This window comes from Ochotona curzoniae, unplaced genomic scaffold (assembly GCF_017591425.1).
Source record: "Ochotona curzoniae isolate NIBS_2020 unplaced genomic scaffold, NIBS_Ocur_1.0 contig_64, whole genome shotgun sequence".
Lineage (NCBI taxonomy): Eukaryota > Metazoa > Chordata > Mammalia > Lagomorpha > Ochotonidae > Ochotona > Ochotona curzoniae.
This window is the reverse complement of record NW_024466502.1, coordinates 22,718,696-22,744,303: the sequence shown is the minus strand read 5'-3', so window position 1 is coordinate 22,744,303 and position 25,608 is coordinate 22,718,696. Positions and strand designations below refer to the sequence as shown.

The 25,608-nt window shown below is 40.4% G+C and overlaps 2 protein-coding genes across 4 annotated transcripts in view; both read left to right on the top strand.

Annotated features, from left to right (window-relative positions):
• The window catches only part of SCEL (sciellin), an 83,276-nt gene extending 76,349 nt beyond the window's left edge, over positions 1-6,927 (top strand). The window contains exons 30-32 of the mRNA XM_040991266.1: positions 2,017-2,125; positions 4,340-4,442; positions 5,966-6,927. Of these exons, the coding sequence (XP_040847200.1) occupies positions 2,017-2,125; positions 4,340-4,442; positions 5,966-5,982 (229 nt within the window). The 3' untranslated portion in view covers positions 5,983-6,927. The remainder of the gene's footprint in view (positions 1-2,016; positions 2,126-4,339; positions 4,443-5,965) is intronic.
• A 13,834-nt stretch (positions 6,928-20,761) lies between these two features.
• Positions 20,762-25,608, top strand: part of SLAIN1 (SLAIN motif family member 1) — a 48,277-nt gene continuing 43,430 nt past the window's right edge. For 2 of the 3 annotated variants that reach the window (XM_040991264.1, XM_040991262.1), the window contains exons 1-2: positions 20,791-21,282; positions 21,334-21,603. In XM_040991264.1, coding sequence (XP_040847198.1) covers positions 20,987-21,282; positions 21,334-21,603 — 566 coding nt within the window. In that variant the 5' untranslated portion in view covers positions 20,791-20,986. Of the gene's footprint in view, positions 21,604-25,608 lie in introns of all 3 variants that reach the window. The other variant, XM_040991263.1, reaches the window with a different exon arrangement.

Genomic DNA, 25,608 nt, shown 5'->3' with positions numbered 1-25,608 from the left:
CAGCCCAGCTCTTAGAACCACTCTTGGGAGCTCTTTAGTTTCCAGCTGTAACCCATGTGGCTCTTTTTTTTTTTTTTTTACTTGCAAACCCTGCCTGATTTCACTACATGGGTTGGTTTATCTCCACAGTTGCTCTCCTGACCCTTTGCACATTCCAAAGTGGGGTTGCCATCATGCAGCCACACACCTGGCTTCCCAAGTGGAAAAAGAACTCCATGTCACTGCTGTCTTTATCCCCGGGTCCTATCTCAGAACCTGCAATGGACAGGTTCCGTTAGAACACCTGTTTCCTATGCTTGTAGTCCTAAAGGAGAAATTGATGTGTGAGTGTGCATGTATTTATATTTAGAGACATCAGCAATCTCTAAGAATGTTTGTCAACAAATGAACAGCTTTAGAGTGACTTGAGATAGGAAAATGTTTTATGTTTGTGTTAAGAGGTTACTAAAATGACTTAAAATATAAAATCAGGCAAAGTTTACTCTTTTTCACTTTCATTTTCCCTTCTCTGGTTTTTCTCTTTGGAGTCCATGGGGGAATCACTGCTCTTGGTATGATTACCTCATTTCAATACAGGAAGGACTCTGTAGTCCTCATTGCAGGCCAGGGAGTCCTGGACCATGCTGCCTCCTTTGAAATTCTGACTCTGACACTGACTGACTCTGTGACGGGTGGGAATCACACATCTATTTTTTGTTCTCCTTTTTTGTAAAATGATAAGAAAAATAGTACTAGGGCCTGGCACAGTAGCATAGTGGCTGGAGTCCTCTCCTTACATGTGCCAAGATTCCATGTGAGCACCACTTACTGTCCCGGCGGCCCCTGTTCCCACCCAACTCCCTGTTTAGTGGCCTGAGAGAGCAGTCGAGGATGGCCCAAAGCCTTGGGACCCTGCCCCCACATGGGAGATCCAAAAGAAGCTCCTGGCTCCTGGCTTCAGGTTGGTTCAGCTCTGGCTGTTGTGGCCACTACGGGAGTTAATCGGTCGACGGAAGATCTTTCCCTCTGTCTCTGCTCATCTCTGTATATCTGACTTACCAGTAAAAATAAATAAATCTTAACAGAAATAAAAAGAATAACAGTACTGGCTTTTCAAGGCCATTGTGGAGAATAAATGAGTTGTGTAAGTAAACGGAGAAACGCACTGGCCGCATCAATGACTCTGCAAGGGTTGGCTGTCACACGACTCCTTGGTGGCGCTATCTAGAAATCTGAAGCCTGCATGTGGACGTTCAGAAACTAGTAAGTGCTGAAAACTGTTATTCAAGACAGTTGTAAAAAATTTCAAATCAAAAGAAATCCTTTCCTACGGCTCTGGGAAAATCAAGATGCTCATATTTTAGATTGCTGATCACACCTGCTGTTCATTTATCATTGAGTGGTATTTTTTTCCAAAATAAATAGCAATGTTGTGTTGCCTCCATTAAATTATAGCAGGGTTGTATCTTGCTAGAGAGTTGACATTTTATTGTAAGAGATGCCCTTGCATCGTCAGCCTTGCAGTGCCAGCACGAGGAAGGTTGTGTGATTCTGCATGCAAGAGTCCTGAGTGTTGCAGACCCACCGATTGTGAAGTGATCATTGCACTCTTGAGTGGATTTCTATTTTTAGACCACTGAAGTTTCAGTGTTTTCAGAGTTACAAAATTATGTTCTTCTGAAGTACATTTTCCATATAATTCCTAAGATGATTTATGTAAATTAGTAGCTTCAAGGAGTACTTATGACCTAGTTAAACTTGGAAATAGAACATCTTTGTCCTGCCCAGATGCACTCTTGGTTGCTAATGAATTGATAATTTGAGATTTTTCCTTATGTTACCTCATTGACATCATTTTCTGATAGCAAGAAGCATCTGTTCTATTAATAGAATGTATAAACCCTGAACTTTCCTTGATACTTCTATCATTTCTTAAAGTGTCATTGAATCAACATATCAGCTTCATGTGACTGTTGAGGGACTGCTCCTGTCTTAAAGGATGGCAAGTATATTTGTTCCTTGCTTTTGTCTCTGTAGGTCTGTCATTGAAAGAGACATGTGCACTTACTGTCGCAAACCTTTGGGTATAGAAACGAAAATGATTCTAGATGAGTTACAAATTTGCTGCCATTCTACTTGCTTCAAGGTAAAGATTTGCTTATCATACTTAACCAAATGTCAAATGGTATAATGACAGGAATGAAAATAAGTATTTTATGAAATACATGTCATGGAGTTAAAATTCAGAAACACTGTCAATTACATTGATAATGCAGTACTTAAATATTTCTTATTAGAGTTCGCAGCCTAAAACCTCGAAGATTGGCAATTACTATCTTGGCTTTAGTTTAGAATTGTTTACCGATATATTTATTCATACTTATTCAAGAATTTTAAATCTGCAATGAGGACAAACACATTTTTGAAAGTTTTGGTAATATTTTAATAAATAATGCATTATCTAAAATGTATATTGAAATCTAAACTGAAAGCAAATTATTGATAAGTATTAATATCCTATGGTTAAGAAATTGTAAGTTTCACAATAGTAGAGGCTCAGTATGTTTTGGGAACATGATTAATTATAATATTTTATGGCTTAATAAATAACATGACAGCTGTATTAGAATGCCTCAGTTTTTACCTTCATAGACTCTTTTGTCCTCCTGGAAACACTTGTCAGGTGCACATTACAGCTGGGCATGAGAAGGCCTGAGTGCTAGCTTCGCCTCTGCTCCTTGATGTGGCTGTGTGACCATGGGAAATCACCCGAGTTCTGCTGTCTGACTTTTATGATGAAGTAGTTGTCTAGATCAGTGGTTCTCAACAGGAGCTGCACGTCATAATCATCCACAGATGATTGGAAAAAATGAGAATGCTTTAGATCAGTTACATTAAGAAGCTCCAGGATGGCTCCTGAGTATTAGGATATACAAAGCACCTTAGATTATATGCCTATTCCAGCTAGTTTGAGAACTGTTTGTCTAAATCTATGGGTTCTTTTTAGTGCTGGCATTCTATATTTGCTGCAAACTGAGCCCTTTACGAGACAGGATTCTTTTTTAGAAAACATGTGTTTATGTGCTGGAAATGCAGAGTTACAGAAAGAGAAGGAGAGAGAGAGAGAGAGGCTGAAATGGCCTGTACTGGATGAGGCCGAAGCCAGGAGTATGGAATTCCAGCCGAGTCGCCTACAGAGTTTGCGGGGGGCCAAAGAACCTAGGCTGAATTCTGTGACTTTCCTAAGTATATCAGCAGGGAGTTGGATTGTAATAATGTAGCCAGAGCCCATGCTGATGCCCACTTAGGGTGCTGATGTTAAAGGCAGTGGCTTAATCTACTGTGCCACAATGTTTGCACTGATATTGTGTTACTTGGTTGCTTCTCCTCCACTTACCTTCAGTGACACATAGCAACCCGAAATAGATGGTCCCAGGTTTGGACCCGAAAAATCCAATACAGATTTATATATAAAATGTGACCTTAAGATTGCATAATTATTTAATTTTGGTAGCATGAAATTGTTTTATTGGTTATAACATTTATTCAACTAAACAGATTTACAGCTATTTATTGAAAATTATTATGCAGAAAGCTTTTTAAAGCAAAAAAAATTAATCAGCTATTTCTTTTGGTGAATAAGAGTAATTTTCATTTGTTTGATTTTAAATGATTTGTCTCCAATTCTGTGTAGCAATAGAATATGACTAACTCAAAATGAAAGTGTCCTTCATGTTCCCGGAGAAAGACGGATTGTTCTATAGCCATGGCAGTAGAGAACAACCTGAATCCATATAAATATGTCAAATTGGTCTATGTCAAGTTGCTTCTGAAAGCCAACCAGTCAGTGATGGCTTCGTGCTTGGAAATCAGCCACTCAGCAGTAGGCAAGTCTCAAGCGAGGCCATCACTTTGCTGCTTCAGTAACCAACACGGTTCAAAACAGACTCTACTCACCCCTAAACTGTGTAAGGTCAGCAGTTTCTTTTGCTCAGTGTAGCACATCTAGCGAGCAGAGCTGTCCTTATGTAAGTGAACAATAAATTATCCTTTATCTTGGAGACATTGAGTAAGCTCATCCTTGGTATAACCAATATTTCAAGATTTATATCTACTTTTTTAAATAGAAAACTTCAGTGATATTCCCTGATATGTGTTTCCATGGTTTATAAATGCTGTGGGAATTTATTTTAAAAGGTTGTCACATGGTTTGTAGACAACATTTCTCTAAATTTCCTGATAGCTTGTCTTGAAATTCCATCTGACTATTGCCATGAAAGATGGTCTTGAATTAATTAAAGGGATTTTGAACTGTGTTTTGCTAAGAACGTAGGCTTAATCTGTGATGCTTCCTTTTCAGTGTGAAATATGCAAGAAGCCTTTGGAGAATCTGCAGGCAGGTGACAGTATTTGGATTTATAGACAAACAATCCATTGTGAACCTTGCTACTCTAAAGTTATGGGTAAGTACTGCTAACGTTAACGGACATCTTGTGTAGTCAAAAACAATGTGTTTAAATAAAGTAGAAATGTTTTTATTAATTATGTTAAGTTCAGCATTCAACTGCACATAGTTTATGGCAGTGAATTTTCTACCATGTTGTTTAATAGTATGAATCAAAAACATTTTTGTTAGCTTCCGGTGTTAGAACTGATATAAATACAGCTAGGCAAAGACATCATCTATGTTAGACAATTTTTGTATTTTTACAAACAAAAACAGATGCTTTCTGCTCAATTGTTCAAATTGAAGTCTACTGCTAAGACATGTATTGGAATATATATTTAGCAAAATTTTATTGCTCTGCTACATGCCTTCAAATGTTACTTTAAAATGTAAAGTTTAGAGGTATTTCTATATAATTCTGTATTAAATCTACCAAGTTTTAAAGATTAATTTAAAGCAAATGCTACTATGATTTTGACTAAATTTTAACATAAGTAATGAGAGGAAAAACATTAACATTTTCTATAAATGAAACAGAAGACTTAAAAGTTGATATAAAAGATGTGAACACTACATGATGATTACCAAAGTTAAGTCTTTAAAATGTCTTAATTTTAATTAATACTTAACAGATGCGATTTGATTTGTAGATGTAATTCTAAGGACAGAATGACATTCCTCTCCTCCCTGCTTGTCCACTTCTTACATGAACCCTCCTTCTCTCTTTCGTTTTCTCTAAAAACTTTTGAGATGACATATGAGAAATAAAGTCTTTTTAAAATTTTTTGGGGGGCAAATAAAGTGTTAATGAAGCATGATTGGCTTGGAAAGTCAATATTCAAATTTATTTTTAAATTCAATAGCAAGTAAATAGAATAACCAAAATGACATTGAGGAGATGGTCAATAGCATATTTTGTTTTGCTGATGTCTTGGTGTAGGAAATGAAGGAAGAACATTTGGGATCCCTATATGGGATCCAAAGTATGGCTCTTTTGTGACAAATATGCAATCTTAATGAGTTGCTGGGAGGCTACAGCTGGAAAATGCTCTGAAAAATATTCAGAAACCCACGTTCCATCAGGCTGCAGAATCAATTACAGGAACAAACCTAATTATATTCATACTTTGCTTTCTATTTTCTGCTTTCCCCAGACAGTTCTCAAATTCACTTTTCATTCTCATTTAGCAATCTCCTCACAATTCAGTGTTATAACATAGGTCGTCTTGTGCATGGTGGAAGCTTTAAAACTTCTAGTCACCAGTAATCTGTGAAATGGTTGAGAGTATCAGCACCAATATTGCAAAAGCCTTTGAGGCTTCTGCCTTGCATCCCATAAACATGCAGCTGTGGCATGGGAAGGTTCATATCTTACAGTATAAGCAACTGACATGAATCAGTTTGGGAGTAGAAGGAAAACTGGAATGTTTAATCTACCACAATCCTATGGATAAACTAGTTGCTTATTTAAATATTGGTTATGGGCTTATTTTTATACTAAACTTGCATATCTAACTAATATTTTCTTAATTGTTTCAGCAAAGTGGATTCAATAAATGTGGCATGTGGAAATCAAGAGGAAAAATATTCATCAAGACAGTAAATGTTCAAGGTTTTATTTTGAGAATATGTAATTCAGGAAAGCTTTTACACTAAAGTTTACTCTTATACAAAATGAATGAATCTGTTATTGCATAAATAATCTGATTGCCAGCAATTAGTTCATAAACATAAAAAAGCCATCTTGGCTGGTTTAGTGGTAAAAATTTTGGACGGTTCCAGTTAATAGTGTCAAAATAATGATGCTTCTGAGGCCGGTGTGTAATGTTAACCCTGCCAGGCCCATCCCTGCTCCATCCTTATGTTGTGCTTCAAGATTTCCGTTACAGTAGTTCCTCATTTTCTCTTCTTTACCTCCCATGAGAAGAAATCACAGATGTTATTGACATGATGACAAAAGAAATGCCAGTTAAAATTTTCACATATGATATGGAACAAAGACTTTGAGATTAAAAAGTTGTATGGACTTCAGAAGATAGCTCAATATTTCCTACCCATTTTTTTATAACATGAGGAATATTGGAGAAAATGATTTCTATGGGCTCTTTTTGCTTTTCTAATTTTTTGATTCTGTAACAAGCTTGTGTGTTTATTTGCTAAGCATTAGTTTGTGTGTATATTTGCTAAGCATTCTGAAATGGAACATGGGAGCAATTCAGTCCTACTGTCAGCCTTTGGTTCATCACAGGCTTGATTTCTATGTGTTTTAAAAATCAAATCAACATATTTGTGGGTGATAGGTAAAACTGCATGACATCTATAAATACTTTATATATTATAATTTGGCAAATTTTCTTTGCATGTATTTCAAAATATGGGTATACAAATAATCTATGAGAAATAATGCCTGTGGATTAAAAAGACATGCTCGTTAGCATGTTACTTATATTCATATTACACAGCACTTTGTATTTATAGAAGGTTTGTAAAAATAAATGATCAATCAGCTTGTACAGTGTCTATATCATTTATTAACCTTGATTTTTATCAGTTACAGTGATCACAATTTATTTCATTTTATACTATGCTATTTAGGTTACTTTTAACAATTCAAGTCATGTCTTCTATTTTTTAATGGATCATCTTTTGGGGAAGGAACTGAAAATTCAGTGACCACATGAGAAATGAGTATAATTATTAAAACAGAAATATACTTTATCAGGTATTTTATCAGCTATTTTGTATGTATGAGTGGCAGCTGTTTCTCAAAGGGAGGCCTATTCATGCTGAAATGTGAATTGGCTGCTGGGGAGTTTTAATCAGTTAAACAAAAAACCTGACATAAATTAGGGAGTTTATAGGATGATCATGTATTTTACAAATATTGACAAGGTTAAAGAATCCTGCTCTTGTATAGCAGTTTATCTATCTTTCCCTCTAGGTACTGGCCAACAAAGTGTTAAACAAAAAATGCTTGTCAAAATTCAGCAATGTATAATTGTCCTGTGGAGAGGAAGCCAAGAAAAAAACAATTAATAATAATTTGATATTCATTCATTCATGCTTGATGAGAAAAAGTAGTAATTGAGCCATATGTTTTATTGTTTCTTTATTACATGCTATCAGAGTGAATCAAAAGAAATAATTTTCTTAGGATTGACATTCATTGTAGAATAGAATGGAAGAAATAATATCCCTGTCTTTTATGTGAAATATATTAACATCTCAATGCTTTTATAGTAATTAAAAATTATTTGAATATGATTTTAAAAGTATAAAGAATTTACAGGGAATGCATTTGTCACTTCTCGTTAGCTGTCTAGTGGATCCTCTCCTCTACAATAATATATTAAATCAATCCAAAAGCTGCTGTAAAAATGGAATGTGTGGAGTGGAGAGCGAGAAAGGCTTCCGATTCACCAAGTCCATTTCATTATGTTTGATTTATTCTCACTATTACGTAGTGATTGATATAATTTTCCTAACCACAACTGTCTAAATCTGGGAATCCCTGGTTTAAATTGAAAGATGCTGTATGCAGAAAAGAACAGTAGCGTTATTTATTGTTTTTATCCTTGTAGTTGTCTTCTAGCTCAAATTTTAGGGAGAAAAATGTAAGACTTTACCAAACTTGTCAAAAATTTCTAAAATGCATGCAAATATCTATGAGTTTGATTCTCCCTGCAGTACTCCCACTTAAATCTGGCCTGAAGAGACTGATGCAATAGAAGTTAATACAGCACGCTTCCTACATCACATTTAGCATATTCATATTTTTAGAACATGAAACAATATCATCAATATATCTTCCAAATAAGCTATAATTCCTTAATCATCTCAGATATGCAAGAAGTGCTCACATTCTGAAGTTATGCTATAAATGTTCTTCTATTTAAATTTTTGTTATGATTCCAATGATGTTGATATATTGCATTTGGTTAAAAGGCTCTTTTCTTCTAGTGCACTCACTCTTCACTCCATCTTTGTTTTTTTTCCTCTGTGCAATTTTGTTGTTAATTTTTAGAAGAAGAGGGAAAACGAAGATGGAAGAAGGTGGGGAAAGAAAAAAGAGAAGGAGAAGAGAGCAAAGCATAAAATGAAGCAGATGTTGGGCTACTTTTGCGGTAGAATTTTCTACAGTTTTGGGTTTAATTTTGTTAACTGTGCCTCTCAGCTGCAGTTTTTCTCTCTCGAGATGTGATAACGTTCATGCTTGCTGCTGGTGACGTGTGTAAAGACTGTTCAATAAGTGTTACTGGGTACTTTCATCCGAGGTACATAATGTCTGTCTCCCATTTTGTGATGTTATTTCCTTACCAAATGTGGTGTTCTAGTTATAGTTCTTCTGTTTTCATTTATTAGCCAGAAAATAACCATGAAAGTATGCATGCTCTTATCAGCAATTTGACTGCTGTGTATTTGAATAGAAAAAACAGAGTAAATGCCTTTTGCTTACCAGTTTTTGAAATAATAAAGCCCTAATATTTTCCCAAGATATTATTTATTTAAGTATCATCTTGCACACATGGCTCTAAACATGTTTTATATGTTTCAATCTGTGGCAACAATGATCTTTTTTTGATACTTAAATGATCCCATGTTAAGACTGTGTAAGCTTATTCAAGTTAGCTCTGAAGCCTTTGAACACAAATCCTATTAGTTTTTACAAGAATTTTCAGGTTCATCTTATACATTTTCTAATTTTTCTAATTTAAAAAAAATGTAAGAGGCAAAGTAAAAGAGCATGAGAGGATAAAAGTGAGAGTGAAATGAAAGAGACAGTGAGAGAGCAAGAGTGAGTGAGCGAGTGAGAGAGAGAGAGAGACCAAGAGAACCCTCCCCTATTTGCTGATTCACTTCCAAATGCCTGAGACAGCCAAGTCAGGTGAGGTTGACCCAGGAGCAGGAACACAGCCCGAGTCTCTCCTCCGAATGGTGGCAGCCCAGTTACTGGACTCATTGCCCCTGCCTCCCAGAGTCTGCATTATCAAGGTAAGGGAGTCAGGAGCCAGAACAGGGTATTGAATCTGGTGCTGTGATATATGGAATGCAGGTATTTAAAAAAGCATTTGAACTATTAAACACCTCTCCAGCCTTTCTTATCTTAAAACACAATTTAGACGTTTCCCCTTAAGATAGCGTTTCTTTAATATAAAAGGGTATTTAAAGACAAAAGTCTAACCACTAGCATTACTCATTGTCAATACATTTCAGCATCTCTAGGACACTTCAGTGGAAACTGCCTTTTTGTTTTTTAGCAATGAAAAGGTAAATGAGTTTGCCCTGATGTTCCAATTGAACTCAAGTTAGGACTCCTTCTCCTACACTACTAATACCAGGTTTCAATGACACAAAACTCACACTCACTTGCTTTGTCCCACAGTGTGCACATCACAGCCCAAATCAACCATCTTTGCATCCTTATCAACAATATCTGTCTGATGATTTCTCTGACTCCAATGAAAGTCTACCTAGGAAGTGTAGAATTTGATACCTGGCAATGATGCAGATCATTTTTGGATGTACGGAGACAACCTGCATGTCTTAGTTATGTTTACTTGGTGTTGTTTAAGAGCTTCATAAAGAGGGAACCTTTTAGTGCTTGTGGAACTTCAGCTCAGGAGGATGGTAGTTTGCTTCTCAGAAATTCAGTGTGTTTAAAATGAGCCTAGTTGCCCTTCTGCAGGATGCAGCATTTTACTGGGCTTCAAGAATACAAAACACAATACAAGATGGTCTCTAATGCTCCTCCTTGCTGTGCATCAATTCCAAGACCAGAATCTTGGTGAAGAAACCCTCTCTTCATGGAGCAACATTCACAATGAGTTGGTTTCCCTCCAGGAGAAAGCCGCAGTAGGGGTCAGGCCATACCCGATTACACCACGGTCCTGTCTGGTATCCCTGCACTGTTACCATTGTCACTTTGAAGGACTGAAGGAACAGATGGGAAATTTAAAAGAACAGCTTTGTAAAATTTAAAACAAGTCCAAATGTAAACCTCCCTCATATCTTCCATTCCAGTGTGTTATTTTTTCCTTTTAATATATGACAGAGAAACAACAAGTGTGGTTTCGAGCTGCTTATTTTAAAGGTATCATTTATCGCAGGTTTGAAGAATCTCTTAGGATCCTGTGTAATGAGGTTTGTGCTTCTCAGCCAGTGCCTCATTTCTGCCTGCTTTCCCTAACTGAAGGCCAGTGTGAGGAACCCAGGGCCAGAAGGGCGGGGGAGATGTCTGCTGAGAACGTTCTTGAGGCTGCTTCTCCTAGTGGATAGGATGCCTCAAATCACCGTACTGACATGACTGTGAACATCTAATCTTTCTTAAATGAGAAAAAATGTCTCCTGAAATTTATCTTTTGGCCTTTGTATAAGATGCAGGAGTAAAAACTGTTGCATCCAAGTCCCCCCTCTCCTTTTTTTGATCAGGGACAGTATATGATGATTGAACAGCACACAGCATAAAGTGCATTGGAAGCTGATGTGGAAGCAGAGTTATGCTGCACTGCTTAGTATCTTTTAAAAGAAGACAATGGGCCTGGCATGATGATTTAGTGCGTAAATCTTTGCCTTGTATGTACCAGGATCCCATATGGGCACAGGTTCATGTCCTGGCTGCTCCACTTAACCATCCAGCTTCCTGCATATGGCCTGGGAAAGCAATAGAGGATGGCCCAAATCCTTGGGACCCTGCACTCATCTGGGAGACCCAGAAAAAGTGCCTGGCTCCTGGCTCCTGGCTTTGGATTGGCTCAGTTCCAGTTGTGGTTGCTTGGGGAGTGAATCAGGAAGATCTTTCTCTGTCTCTCCTTCTCTCTGGAGATCTGATTTTCCAATAAAAATAAAGAAAATTTTTAAATAAAAAATATAACCACAGATTCTAGCCTTTTCTGTCATCATGTATATTCCAAGCTCAGATGTAACATCATAACGCTTCTATAGGAGAAAAAACTTAGATAGTATAATTGTCTCTACAGATCAGAAACTGTGAGGGAACACCGCCCCTGGATGTTCTCTGGGTTGACAGCAGCCAGCTCCCAGGAAGGACCAGGCTGAGCAAGGGGTGCAGTGCTGAGTCACTCTCTCCCTCCTTTCTTTACCCAGCCCCAGGAAGAGATAGAAAAGATGGTGCTGCCAGTTGAGTCTCAGAGCTACAGGCTGTAAGGGCCAGGGTGCCAAGGCACAGATTCAACCTTCAAGAACAAGACTGGCCAACAGCCTGTAGCCTTAAACGTTTCTGAACTTTAAAGTGGAGTAGGAGCCATTAAAAAATACAGCTTTTGGAGTGTGGGTCTTCATGATTATTATTTTTAAAGAGATTTATTTATTCATTTATTTCAAAAGTAGAGTTACATGAGAGAGGAGAGACAGAGTGAGGGTGGGAAAGAGATGGATCCTCCAGCCACTGGTTCACTCCCCAAATGGCCGCAATGGCCAGGTAAGCCTGTGCAAAGCCAGGAAGCAGGAGTTGTTTCTGGCATGTAGGTGCAGGAGCCCAAACACTTACACCATCCTCCACTGCGTTCCCACTCCATTAGCAGGGGGTTGGATGGGAAGTGAGTGGAGCAGCCAGGACTTGGGGCAGAGCCCATATGAAATGATGGAGCTTGCTATGCCACCATGGCAGCTTCAAAGTGTGAGTCTTAAGGCTTGGCCCAAACTTCTAAAAAGGAAAAGAGAAAAACGAAAGATAAAAGTCAAAGATATTCTCAAAAGGAACCTGGGAGAAAAGTAACATGCAGTTAGATGCATCCTTGCCAGTGGATACTAGAAATAAAACTACATCTTTTAAGTTATGAGTAAAAACATCTATCTAGAATTTTTCTATCTTATTCTCAAGGATGAGGGTTAAGTAAATATATTTTTTCCATAGTTATAAAGAAAATGGACCCAGAGGTCAAAGACAGAGATGGAAGAAAAAAAAAGTATGCATTGAATTTTTGAGGTTACTAATTCATTGATTTCTATTTAAATAATTATGTATATGTATACAAGTGTGTTCCGAAAAAGAAAAAAGATAGATAGCATACTTAATTCACAAAGGAAGATTTCGTTATTCAAGAATTATCTACTTGAAAGGGAAAAAAAAAGTCACAGGGAAGGGAGAGATAGAGAGAGAAAGAGAAAGTAGGAAGGAGAGACAGAAAGATCTTCCACCCCCTATTCTACTCTCCCAAAGGCCGGAATGGCTGGGCAGATCCAGGTCGAAGCCAGGAGCCTGAAGCTCCAGGTGGCTCTCAGATCATTGGTATGGATCCACATGGTTGGGTTATTTTCTTCTGTTTTTCCAAGCACATTCACAAGGACCTGGATTGGGCGCAGAACAGCTAGGACTCCAACCAGTGCTCAGACATGAAATCTGGATTTGCAAACTGTAATTTAGCCCAGTGCTACAGCTTCAAGAAGTTTTAGCAAATTACAATAAATCAGATTTTATGAAAACTGTGATTATTGATCATAAGGCAAATAAATTAGAAATTGATAGTAAAATGATCAAAGATATATGAAAACAAGAACACAATTTTTAAATTACACTTGCACCAAGATACCACCACAGTGAATTTACAGCTAAATTAGCAAAAAAACAAAAAACAAAAAACAAAAACAGGTTCCAAAATTTATGGGAAGCAGCCAAATATTGAAGGTCAGTTCCAGCATTAAGTTCGCTCAGTGAGAGGAAATGTTCACATAAAAGACTACTGTCGTAGTACAATACACTATTCCCAGTTTTTCTGGCCATATGGCACCACTGTGTCCTGTCCCTGTTCCCTTGAAGTGTGTCGCCCTGGACTGGTTTCAGTCAGCGGAATTTGAGTGGAAGGAATGTGTGTCCTTGGAGGAGGAGCTGTCTGAGCAAGACCCCTACCTCTTTCCTCAGGGGTGTGTAAGTTTGGAGAAGGTGCTCTGGCCAGCACACCTGAAGAGTCTTTGGGACTCTGAGTCCCTGCCACCTGGCCTGTCCTCCTGTCTGGACATTTGTGCCAGGTGACAGCTTCCCAGGGACTGCTGACCCTCCCTCATTGCCAAGTTATGCTTCTGCGCTGCTCTCTGGGTTTTTATGTTCTGCAGGTGGAATTACTTCCTTGGATGCTGTCTGTCATCAGTTTCTGGCTAAATTACCTGACATAGCCGATCTTTTATGGTAGTTTTTGTTGTTCATTGTTTTCTCATCACATGTTGTTTCCCAGTAATGTCTGAGAGTTTTCAGCTCCTATTTGCCATAGGCTAATAAAAATTGTACAAATGCTATCAAAGACCTGAGTCTGAAAACAGGGCCTCACTCTGTCCCAGTATTTAATTCTTCCCAATCTTATCCATTTGATTGTTATGTAGTGTCCAAACTCATTGATTCATCTTTGAACTCCTTTTAACTCTGATTTAGTGAGGGCATTCGTAACTTCTGCAAAGCATCGAATGAGTTATGACACACTCCTTTCTAAAAATAAATGACAAAAATTATCCTGAAAATAAAAAAAAGAATGATACATCTCTAATCATGACAGGACAATCTTTCTGTGGTGGAACCATAGCCATTTCCTCAGGAAAGGAGCTAGGATGAGCTATTCTAGATGAAATGCAGAGCACTCCTTTATGATACAATTATTACTCTTTCCTGAAGTTTAGTTATGTAGACGCTCATTGGAGACTTCCTCTGAACATACATGCAGCAACTCCTTGGAGAGTGACTTACAACTTCTGCAATATGATTTGGCAGAGAGAATGAGGCATTATTTTCTATTCCCATTTTTCTGATACAATTTGAGATTCTAGGACTCAAGTTCTTGCAGATGCCCATGAAAGACAACTGTGAGATATCACTCTCAGAGCAGCGCCCGTGGCTCTGCCACGTCACACTGTTCCCGATCACCATTGGCTTTGGTTGGCCACACTACCACGTGTTGACGGTGTATCAAAATCCATGAAAGAAAACTGAATGCTGAAGAAACAAAACAGAACTCCACCACATTAACATTAATGCACCTCTAAGGAAAGGAAAACAGATGATTATAATTTAAACCCTTAGAACAGGTTGAGATTGGTAATTCAAATGTCCAATCTTTTTCAGTAAGTAGTCATACTACATTTGCTTTCTGTCATGAAAATCTAAAGAAACATCCAAATTGCTCTTGATATGATGATGTTTTTCAAGGTTTAAGTATACTTAATGCATTCATGAAAGGGAAAATCTTGTACAAAAAATTTCTTTAGGTTAAGAAGTTCTAGATTTTTGAAAGAATTTCTTATATATATTTGAGTTTTAAAATTCTGGTTTGGGTCTGTTTAGATCTGAGTAGGTTGTGATATTTGTTTGCGGTATTCTTAAGAGTGATACTGACATTTGAAGAATTCAAACGGTTTGGGATGCAAGCAGAACCATTATTTTACTTTTAATTTTTTTGTTATTATTATTGCTTATTGAGAGAACTTCATAGGTTCTGGGATTTCTTTTATTCCCTTTCCAAATCCCTTCCCCAACACCGAATTCCCCTATATTATTACAATACTATAGTCCTTCATAAGTAGTCAGAAGTCCATCATTCTGCTATTTAAGTGTCTGATATTGCGGGTATAGACAATGGCAGAGAATCCATATCCTTATCGTCAAGATATATTTACCAGTTTCACTGGGATTCCATCTTTGATCTGGAAGTAGAGATGCATACTGCATTGTATCCTCACATCTGGATATGGTAGTATCTACCACACAGTTACTATACATCCAATTAAATGAAAAGCCTTTAAAAATCATCAACAGAAAGCAAAATAGAAAATTTCCAACATGAAGAAATGGGAAATAAAATTAAAACCTTCTTGAAGAGAATGATGCTATTGTGTGACTTATGAGTCAGTGAAGAATTTAATAAGAGAGAAAAAAAACTATTTTGAAAAAATGAAAATAAAAACAAAAATACCAAAACCTATGAGATGTAGTAAAAACAGTATTGGTTTTGTATTATGCCTGGAGGTTGCCTTATATCAGAGAGAACATATGATATTTGTCCTTTTGGTATTGATTTTTTTTTCACTGAGCATAATGGTCTCTAGTTGGGACCATTTGATTGCAACTGGTAGAATTTCATTCTTTTAAATGGCTGAGTAGTAGTCCATGGAGTGGATGTATCACAGTTTCTTTATCCCCTCCTCTTTGGATGGGCATCTGGATTGTTTCCATGTCTTTGCTATTGTAGATTGTGCTTTTGTGAATATACACTACAGATCCCTTTCTCATATGCATATTTTGTTTCCTTTGGATATATTCCCAGAAGTGGGATAGCTGGGTCATATGGCAGGTCAATTTTCAGTTCTGTTAGCATTCTCCATAGTTTCACAGTGATTGTACTAGCCCACATTCCATGCAACAGTGGAGTGTACCTTTCTTCCCACATTCATGCCAGCAGGTATAGTTACTAGGGTTCTGAAATTAGGCCAACCTCATTAGAGGGTGGTGGAACCTCAATGTGTATTTCCCACACAGCTAGGGAACCTGAGCATCTTTTCATATGTTTATTAGCCCTTTGAATCTGTTTTTTTGAAAAATGTTTGTTCATTTCCTTTCCCCATTTCTTCACAGAGTTTGTTTGTTTGATTTGCTGTCGTTGAGTTTCTGAAACTGTTTGTAAGTCCTGCATATTAGCCCCCTATCCACTGTGACGTGTACAAAGATTTTCTCTTGTTCTGTGGTTCACTTCTTCATTTTGTTGATCTCATTTGCTGTACAGAATTCTTTCAGTTTGCTGTAGTCCCATTTGTTTCTTTTGGCTTTGACTGTTTGTGCTTTTGGTGACTTCTCTAACAAACATTTCCCAATTCCTTTATCTTGGAGGGTGCTTCCAATGGTTTGATGGTTTCTGGGGGCAGATTGAGGTCCTTGATCCATTTACAGCTGATTTTTGTATAAGGTGACAGGTGGGGGTCTTACTTCTTACCTCTACAGGCTGCTATTGAATTGTTCCAACAGAGTTTGTTGAAGAAACCAGGCTTTTCTCCTGGATTGTTTTTGGTTTTCTTGTCAAAGATTAGTTGACTGTAGATGTGTGGGCTCATCTTCTCTATTTCTGTACCAGTGTCAGACTGTTTTGATGACCACTGCCCAAAACAGAGCAGTTAAAATTTGTGTTGTTATTATCATCTGCTCAGAAATAAGCACCGAATGTGCTGCCATTGTGTTTTCTGAAATGTTGTACCAACACTGCCCACTTTGTGGATCTTGGACGCTCACTGTTTTCTAATCTGTTTGGCGACCTTCAAAGTTACTGAAATATCTGCTTGGTGTTGAATCAGACTTTGTTCCAGGCAATCCAGGTGACTGATTTTTCATCAGGCAGTAAATCAACTTTTATTTCCAAGTCACAGACAAAAAAAAGCAACATTCTCTATAAGATGTTGCTGAAGACTTGAAAAAAGTGAATGTTATTAAGTGTTTGAACTCTGGAGTCAGATGGCCTACCTCTGTTTCCTGGTTCTGCTATTTACAGTCTGGGTAATTTGGGGTAGCTTGTTTAACCTCTCTGTGCCTTAGTTTCCACAAATATAAAATGAGAATAGCTATTTTAAAGGATTGTTTGGTGATCAAATAAATTGAAACACCTAAAGGGGTCAGAGCAATTGCTGGCATTTAGTAAGCCGTGTTTGCTATGGTTAAGGAAACTTGTAGGAAGTTTCTTTTTTGACATTTAAAACAAAATCAATTTGCTGGAAACAATAGTAGGAGTACAGTTAGTGGAGCAGGCATTTAGGCAGTACTTCACCCACTGACTGTGGCCCCCAGTCCATAGCAGAGTGCCTGGCTTGAGTCCTGGTCTGTGGAGCCAACTTCCTGCTAATGTTTATCCTAGGAGGCAGCAGATAATGACTGAATTACTTGGGTCCCTGACATCCACACTGAAGAGTTGGGTGGAATTCCTGGCTCTCGGCTTCAACCTGTCCCAGTCTGGGCTATAGCAGAAATTTTAGAAGAACCAGCTGGTGGGAGATCCTCTCTCCCCCTGACTCTGCTTCCTTTCCCTGTTTCTCTCTCTTCCCTTTTTGCCTTTCAAATAAAAATGGAAACAAATACAAAATTTTTATAAGTCTGGCTAATTAAAAAATGCAGTTAGAGCCTCTATCATAGTTCCGTGGTTGCTTTTGACACTTGCTGTATCCTGGCCAATAAGCGAGTACCACAATACTTGCCCTGATGATTCATAGCTTGAAGGAAATCAAGTGAAATAAGGTATAGTTTTTTTTTTGTTTTTTTTGTTTTTTAACAAGAAGGTATTCCCAAATGCAGAGCCAAAATTGCTCCTTTCTGGCCTGTCTCTTGATTAATTTGTATTTTCATCATGATACTTGCCACAGTAGCTCTTTATAGTTCTCAGGTGCTTTTTTATCGAACCAGAGAAGCACCGAGTGTGGGCACTGGGATGGGCAGCATTCCAGTCTATCCTGCAGAGATAAAAGGGTGTCTACATTAAGAGTCATAAGAATTGCACAAACACTTCAATGGAATAAATTGGAAAACATGGTTTAGATTCTTGATCTTAGCTCAACACATTAGGTGGGGTGAGATTTTTCTCTTCTTGTATTAATTATATCTCTGAACTTGAATTAATATGGTGTCCACAGTAGGGTTTGTGAGGTTTATTCAGTGAAAATCTATTTAAAGTGTATGAGCTTATTTGAGGAAGAATTTTACGGTAAGGCAAAGAAAGACAAGGAGAAGTATGGCTGGGTCTTTAGAGACTGCTGAGAACGTGGTCATGTTCATGGCTGGGACCTACTCTGTCATCTGTGCAGCCGGAATAGAACAGACTGCTTCTGACTTCCTTGGGAAAGTGTGTGCTGAAGAAATGATTTTAATTTTGTAGTTCTGTTGCTAGGTCATTTTAATGTCTCTAGATACTATTAGAGGCATGAGTGAAAAACCACAAGTTAAAGTAAATCTATTTCCTCATTTCCTGGGGTGACCATGTTGCAGTGAAGAATCATAATAGGGCTTATGCTAAAGACTATCTGTTAGCTTACTCAGGTTTTAATGTGTGATATATGAATGTTCTTCATTATTTAATGGAGATTTAAATCTATGAGCAACACTTGTGTGTAACATCTCATGTGAAAGCATGAGCTGTACATTTCTATGTTTTCATATCTTCTCTGTAAACTTCAGAAAAGCACCTGAGTGTTATTCAAGATTTTAAAAATCAAAATTGAACAACCATGCATGGGATTTCAAACACACAGCTTACAAATTATGTCCAAGCCAAAAAAAAAAAAATCAAGGCTGCTTAATTAAACCCTTGATACCACCAACCTCTTGATGTGCCAAGGACACCCGTGTCGGGATGGATACCAACTTACAGGCGTTGTCCATTTTGAGTGCTTCTTTTATGGGTACACCTGCAGTTCTCATCAGGGAGTTATGAGGCTTTCCTAGAGAGGAATTGCTTAAAATTTCTTGGACATTAGTTATCTCACACTTTGATAGCACACAAGAGGAGGGGCAAGTTTGCGTTATGAGAAAAAAATATAAACTAGATGTGTAAGAAAGAACATTTCCACTCTTGTGAAACTCTAGAGTCCAGTGAACGCTTCCTTTTTAAACAATGACGTTTTCCCTTGTTGGTTTTGTTTTTAGGAATTAGTGATTGGGAGAAGCAGTTTTAAAGCTTGACTACTGGTTGCTCGCATGCTCTCTACAGACCATATTGCATGGGGGGGGGGGGCAGAGGAGACGGCTGTTGCTTCTCTCCTTTGGCGGTATAAATTTTGTAGTTAAACGGCTGCTTCTCTACCTCTTAATACTTGTTGTCTCCACTATTACGTGCCCGTTCCCGGTTTCTTTCATCACCGTGGAACCCAGCAGCTCTTTGTTCTCATTGTGTCTGTCGTCTCCCTTTCTTTGTGTGGCAGGAATACTGCTACCCGCATCTGCCACTGAGCATGCGGGGGAAAAATCCTTCAGTAGATTCTTTACTGAGGACTTTGTGTAGTATTATTCCACTTCTCCACGTTTTAGTAACAGCCAAAATACAGAAAAGATAGACTTGAAACTTGGAAAGATGATGGCAGACACAGGTGGTTAGGTGATAGGCTAGCAAGCTGGGACACCCAGCAGGGGGAGAGGCAAGGGTATGAGTCATCACACATTTTCCTAATTTATGGAAGTACTCACCAAAGAAGCAAAGAGCAGAACACTTCACCTAAACACAGAAGCTAATGATGCAGGTTGCCAGTGAGGGTACACAGGTGTTCTGAGCTGGAAGGCTCCGGGCCAGCTCTAACAGCTACGCTGTGCTGGAGTGGTTGCAGCTGGTGGCTACAAGTCCCTGAGCCAGGAACTTCGCTTGATGGTGTAGCATGTGAAGCTGAGAACTGGCGGGGCAGACTTTTCTCACAACAGTCTCTCATCCTAGTCTCTGATTATGTAGAACGCCCCAAATGCGAAGTCAATAGAATGGAAACATAACTCAAGCATTCTGTTTAACAGCCTTAAAACATAAAAAGCAGATTTACTGATAGTCTCCTTGGGGTAAGAAATGGCAGTTTTGTAGGTGAGATTAGAGGGTATTGAGTCCTGAGGTTTTCTGTCCAAATCACCCCACTCACCGCACCAAGTGTAACTGTGACTCGTGACTTACTCCACTATGCACTATGCAATCCGACTCATATCTCTTCCTATGACGTTTTTACTTAATTTGTTCACTGCTTGTATGGGCAGATCTTAGGACCTTTAGTCTAATGAATACACTAGGTGTGTAATGAAAAAGCAACTTCATTGTGGCAAACATCGGTGTTAAGAGAGGAGTTCGAACCAACGGAACACTCAGCCCTTTAACCACTCTTTTTTTCTTCCTCTTTTCCCATCCACCTCCCTTCTGCCACCATTTTGTGTCCCTATTACCAATTAGTGCGATAACGGTAGCCGTATCCTCTCCAAGTCTGGGTTCCACGTGCCTACGTTCCTGTTTTTAGGATAATGTTCTCCAGCTGTTTGGCTCTCTACAGATTTCATGAGTTAGTGGTTAATAAATCCTGTCACCAAGCCCGAGAGCGCTTTGGCAGAAAGCCAGCCAGCAGCAGGTCGGGTGCACCCCTCCAGGGCAGACACCTGCTGAGGCTTCTTTTGGAGCTCCGCCCCTAGCTCTGAGCTCCCGACTGGGGTGAGAGGAAATGGCTGCGGTGGCAAAGTTAAGGCCAGGTCCAATCAGACACCTGAGGCTAGGTAGAGTGGGTGGGCCTGGCGGCCTGGAGCCCCCAGCCGGCGCCGCCGGCTACGCCCCCAAAGGAGGATCCCGCCCCCGCGCCCTGCGCCCCGCCCCGGGGCCGCGGCTAAAACCCGGAGCCGAGCGGCGCCCAGGGGACTGGAGGGTGGCACTGAGCATGTGCAGATTAGCTCGGCGGCCGCTGCCTGTGCCCGAGGCTGGGGCCCGGTGCTGCTCCGTGCAGCTCGCTCGGTCTCTGGCCCAGCTCGGCCGGCCGGCGGGGGCCGGGGCGCTAGCAAAGCCGCTGTAGCCTCCCCGCGCCCGGAGGAGTGGGCGCAGCGGTGCGCACCGCTCGGCGGCCGCAGCGCCCTCGGGGCCCATGATGATGGCGGAGCAGGTGAAATGCGCCTCGCCGGGGGGCGGCTCCGTCGCGGGCTCCGGGCCGGTGGTGAACGCCGAGCTGGAGGTGAAGAAGCTGCAGGAGCTGGTGCGCAAGCTGGAGAAGCAGAACGAACAGTTGCGGAGTCGTGCGGCCAATGCGGCCGCCGCCCCGCACCTGCTGCTGCTGCCGACGCCGCCGCCCACAGCGTCGCCGCCCGCCGGGGCCTGCAGCCCGTTGAGTCCGAGGAGCCCCCCGGCCGTGGCCACCGCTTCCACGGCCTCGGGGAGCCTGGGGCTCGGGCTGACGCTGGGCTCCGGGGGCTCCGGCAGCGGCGGCGGCTCCAGCCCCGCGTTCCCCGGGACCTACTGCCTGCCCAGCCCTGCGCCCTCCCTGCTCTGCAGCCTGGCGCAGCCCCCCGAGGCGCCCTTCGTCTACTTCAAGCCGGCCACGGGCTTCTTCGGCGCTTGCGGCGGCGTGCCGGAGCCGGGGGGCGCGGGGACGCCTCCTGGGGAAGGCACCTCACCTCCCTCGCCGCCCCCCACGCTGCTGGACGAGGTGGAGCCGCTGGACCTGGAGAGCCTGGCTGCCTGGCGGGACGAGGACGACTACACCTGGTACTGCCCAGCTCTGCTGCAACCCCCAGAGCCCTGTTTCGAGGCCCCGGGGAACCCGCGGGAGGGAGAACAGGGAGGAGATGTGGAGGACTGGTGGCTGCCGCGCACCTCCCCGCTGCTTCAGGACCCCATGGCCCGACAGGTGCAGAGTCAGGCCTCGAGCTGAAGGCTCTGACCCCAAGGCGGAAAACCGTTTTCGGGTAGCCCAGATCGATCTAATTGGGTTAGAGCCGGTCCCCTCCATCTGCCCCTGCTTTGCTCTTGACTGATGATTGGGTTCTGGGCCTCTTGGCATCAATTGCAAAATGCAGTTCGTATTGTTGCTCAATCCCAGACGTTTCTCTGTCTCTGTCTCTCTCTGTCTCTTTCTCCCCCCCCCCCCCGGGTGATATGTATGGGAGAGACAAAAGGGGAATGTGCTGGGGTTATCGGTGTCTGCCGTTGTGGCTATGGTCCAGGCACCCGGCTTGCCCCAGAGTCTTTTGCCGTGGTGCCTACAGATGGGTCATTCCCCAGACAGACTGATGCTTGGAGTTGAGTCGTGCGGTCCAGTGCTATCCTAGGATGCATTTCCATTGATAGCCTCTTTTCGGAGGCTGCCTTGTGTTTTTTCAAACTGTGCTGACCTCACTGGCTTTGTCATTAGTAATGGTGTCAAAAAGGAGGGCTTTTCAGAGAAGGCATTGGGCACGCTGAAGGCTCGTTTTAAAAGCTAGAACCAGGCCAGCTTTCTGTCATCCTTATAAAGTCCAGGAAACTGAGATTGGAGAATGATGTGGTTTAGAAATGTCGAAGTTGGTTATCAGAAACTTTTTTTTGGAGGCTATCGACATTTGATTAGCACAACTTTCCATCAACAGATAACTTGAAGTTTTTGATGAGTTTTTCTTGATACTTACTGAATTGCATGATGGTCGTTTAAAGACTGGCTTCTGACTAGGTCCTGTGTTTCCTCCATCTCTAGCCACAGGGAGGGAGAATTGGATTTGGGGAAGTTCAGGTCAGGTGCGACTTGGGCTCATGAAGACCCTGTGATCCTCATCCTTGTCTCCCAGCAGTGGCGCGAAGCAAGCTGTGGCCTTTCTTGCATCCTTTAAGGCCCATTCTATTTTCCAGCTGGGTGTTTCTCATTTAGCTCCTGTTGCAGCTACATGCAAGAGGGAAATTGGCGCTGGAGAATCTTGCGATTTCCTGCTGGGGACTGCTGTGTACCTTGGGCTTTATGTTCTAAGTGAGAACTGTAAGTGCCAAGGGCGTTAATTGGCTTGGTTCAAGAATTAAAGTGTATGGAGCCATAAAAAGCTTTGCAGAGGCAGATGCTTGCTTAGTAGTTGGGCTTCCTTCACAGCTACCAAGAAGTCAAAGTTGTAAACATGCAACAGCTCAGCACTTCTAGAACTTTCAGTCTTTCTTTGGAAACTGTACCTAATACAGGCCTGTGGCTTACTAATACCACCTCAGTTTCCACCAGAACATAAGACTGGTAAATTTCTCAGGATGCTCTTTAGGTTTTCACTTGCAATTGCAACCCTTTATGCTATTTCCACATTGCTTTAGATTAGCTTAGCTCCCACATGGTCTTTTCTGATATGTAGGTAGATAGTGCAAGAAAACGTGTGCATTTTTAATCAGGTAATCAAAATACCATGTTTAAAATACAATTTTGTGAGTAATCAACATATGATAGAGAATAGCTAATATCAATATATTCTTGATGTCTGTCATAATTACGCGACTATTGCTAATATACTTATATTGCAAAAGGAAATTCCAGATATGTTTTATCCAAATACCATTGAATCTTTCAAGAAAAATCACCTGCTTAGTGCAGTTAGCATGCTTGTCCTTCAGATAGTTTAAAGCAAATTAAATTGAATTGAGATCTATTGATCTCATTCATCAAGTATATAGACAAATAAAACCAGTGCCTTGATGTTTTACAGATGTTTCTATAAACGACATACTGTGTATAGTCTCTTCTTTAACACATGAAATATGAATCTCAGGTGGAGAAACACAGAAGAGCCTTTCATTTTAGAGCTGGATTTAATGTTTAAAGTTGCTTTCTTTACAAGAAGATTTTCAAAACTCTCAAGAGACAGAGACAAGGTTCCTATCTGAGATCTACTCCACAAATGCCCACAGGGACTAGGGCAGGGCCAGGCCAAAACCTGGTTCTAGGAACTCCATCTGTATTTTCCAAGTGGGTGACAGGGCCCCACTTTATTGGGTCCAATGCCTACTGTGCCTCTCAGGGTACACATTAGCAGTAAACTGCATTAGGAGCCAGAGGCAGGAATTTGGCATCTAGCCTTCCAGTCCCAACACCTGTCAGCATCTGAGAGGGAAATAAGGACTGAAGTCTAGATGGCTAGAGGAGACATGGTATGGCTGGATGCAGCTTTAGTCTTCGTGAAAGGAAGCTCTATGTATTTGTCCCAGTGTCATCACACTAAGAGGTACTGGAGGACAAGCAGAAGTCATTTGATGGGTGTGAATGGTAGTTGCAGCCATTTTGTGTGAGTGTGGGAGGATGGAAACTCGGAGGCAAGGTGAATGATGTCAGCTTTTCAGCTTTGTCACTGAAAGGGTTCGGGCTCCACTCGGATATGTACACAGGTGTGTTTGTACATATTCATATAGTTGTGTTTTCCCCAAAGTAGCGGTGTCCCAATAGTGGGTTGTAGGATCAATGTAGTGGCTAGACTACCTTTTTTTTTTTTTTTTTAAGGTGAAATGCAGTAGACTGAAAAAAAAAAAATCAGTCCATTGCATCTTGTAGTGTTTATCTTGATTAAGCTTGTTTTTGTTTCATCATGGTGAAAGATAGAAAATCTACAATTTTTGCTGCTGAAAGGCAAGAAGAATTTGAGCAGTGGTGGAAAAGCAAAGCTCTTTCAAGATAGTGTAGAACCAAGGTATAAACCAGGTGTTTTCATCATCCAAGAAAATGTTTTGAGCTAGTAGGGCCTTATTTTAGTTGAGATACAATTAGCACAGACTATGTATGGGGAATGTGGTGGGTTTCCATTTGCCCATCTAGAAAGGACAGGAGCAAATGTATTAATTATACAAAGGAAGATGGTAATATGTACAAATTAAAGAAGATTTAATGAAGGAGATGTTCATCTTCCATGGGTAATACTGAGACCCCAGACAGCTGGCTGAAAGCCTTGCCAATTCTTCATCAAAGCTGTTGAACACCTTGCACTATACATATGGCACTGCTGAATTAGACCACCTAAACTGTTTTTTGCATAATTGATTTTCAGTGAAAACGGTGTGCTTCACTGTCTGACAATGCTAATTGAAAATGCGCAATGATTTCCAGGAGCAAATTGAACTGACTGAAGTATGTAATGTATAGTGTTTTTGAGCAAGTAACTTTGAAACACTGTTGAGAGACACTGAAACATGCAGTTAGACCTACCTGAGCGGGATTGAGAGTGGAGGAAAAGTTTCCTTTAGGACGGTTTAGTAACTAACATTTTGGACTTCAGTTCTTTTAATAGCTCAGTGATAAGTTTTGCAGTGGCTGCCGGATTTGATCCCAGCAGGTGCTAGTGAATCAAGCACCATTGACATGGGACAAAAGAGGGTTGATTGTGATCCATGCTGATGTTTTAGTTTTACTTGTGGCAATTGAAGGCTCTTAAAATTACTTGTTGGAAAATTACTACGCATTACTTTTCTATATTGCTATGCCATTTGTTTCTGAGTTATTAACAAAAGAATGGCTTTAAAGCCAAAAATCTTTCTAACATTTTTTTTTGTTGAGCAAAAATGTTTGTTTAAAATTCATTTTCTGTTAAATGAATATTTAATTTGAAACATTCAAGGGTACTAGGGTGAGCTTTGTGCTAATGTCAATCTCCCAGTATTAACATGTGTTTAATTATGGGATCAGAATATGAAATGTATGGAAAAGGAGCGATTCTGTGAGAGGGATACTAGTTTGGAATCAATGGGATAGTTTGCCCCTCACATGTATTCATTTGAAGCATT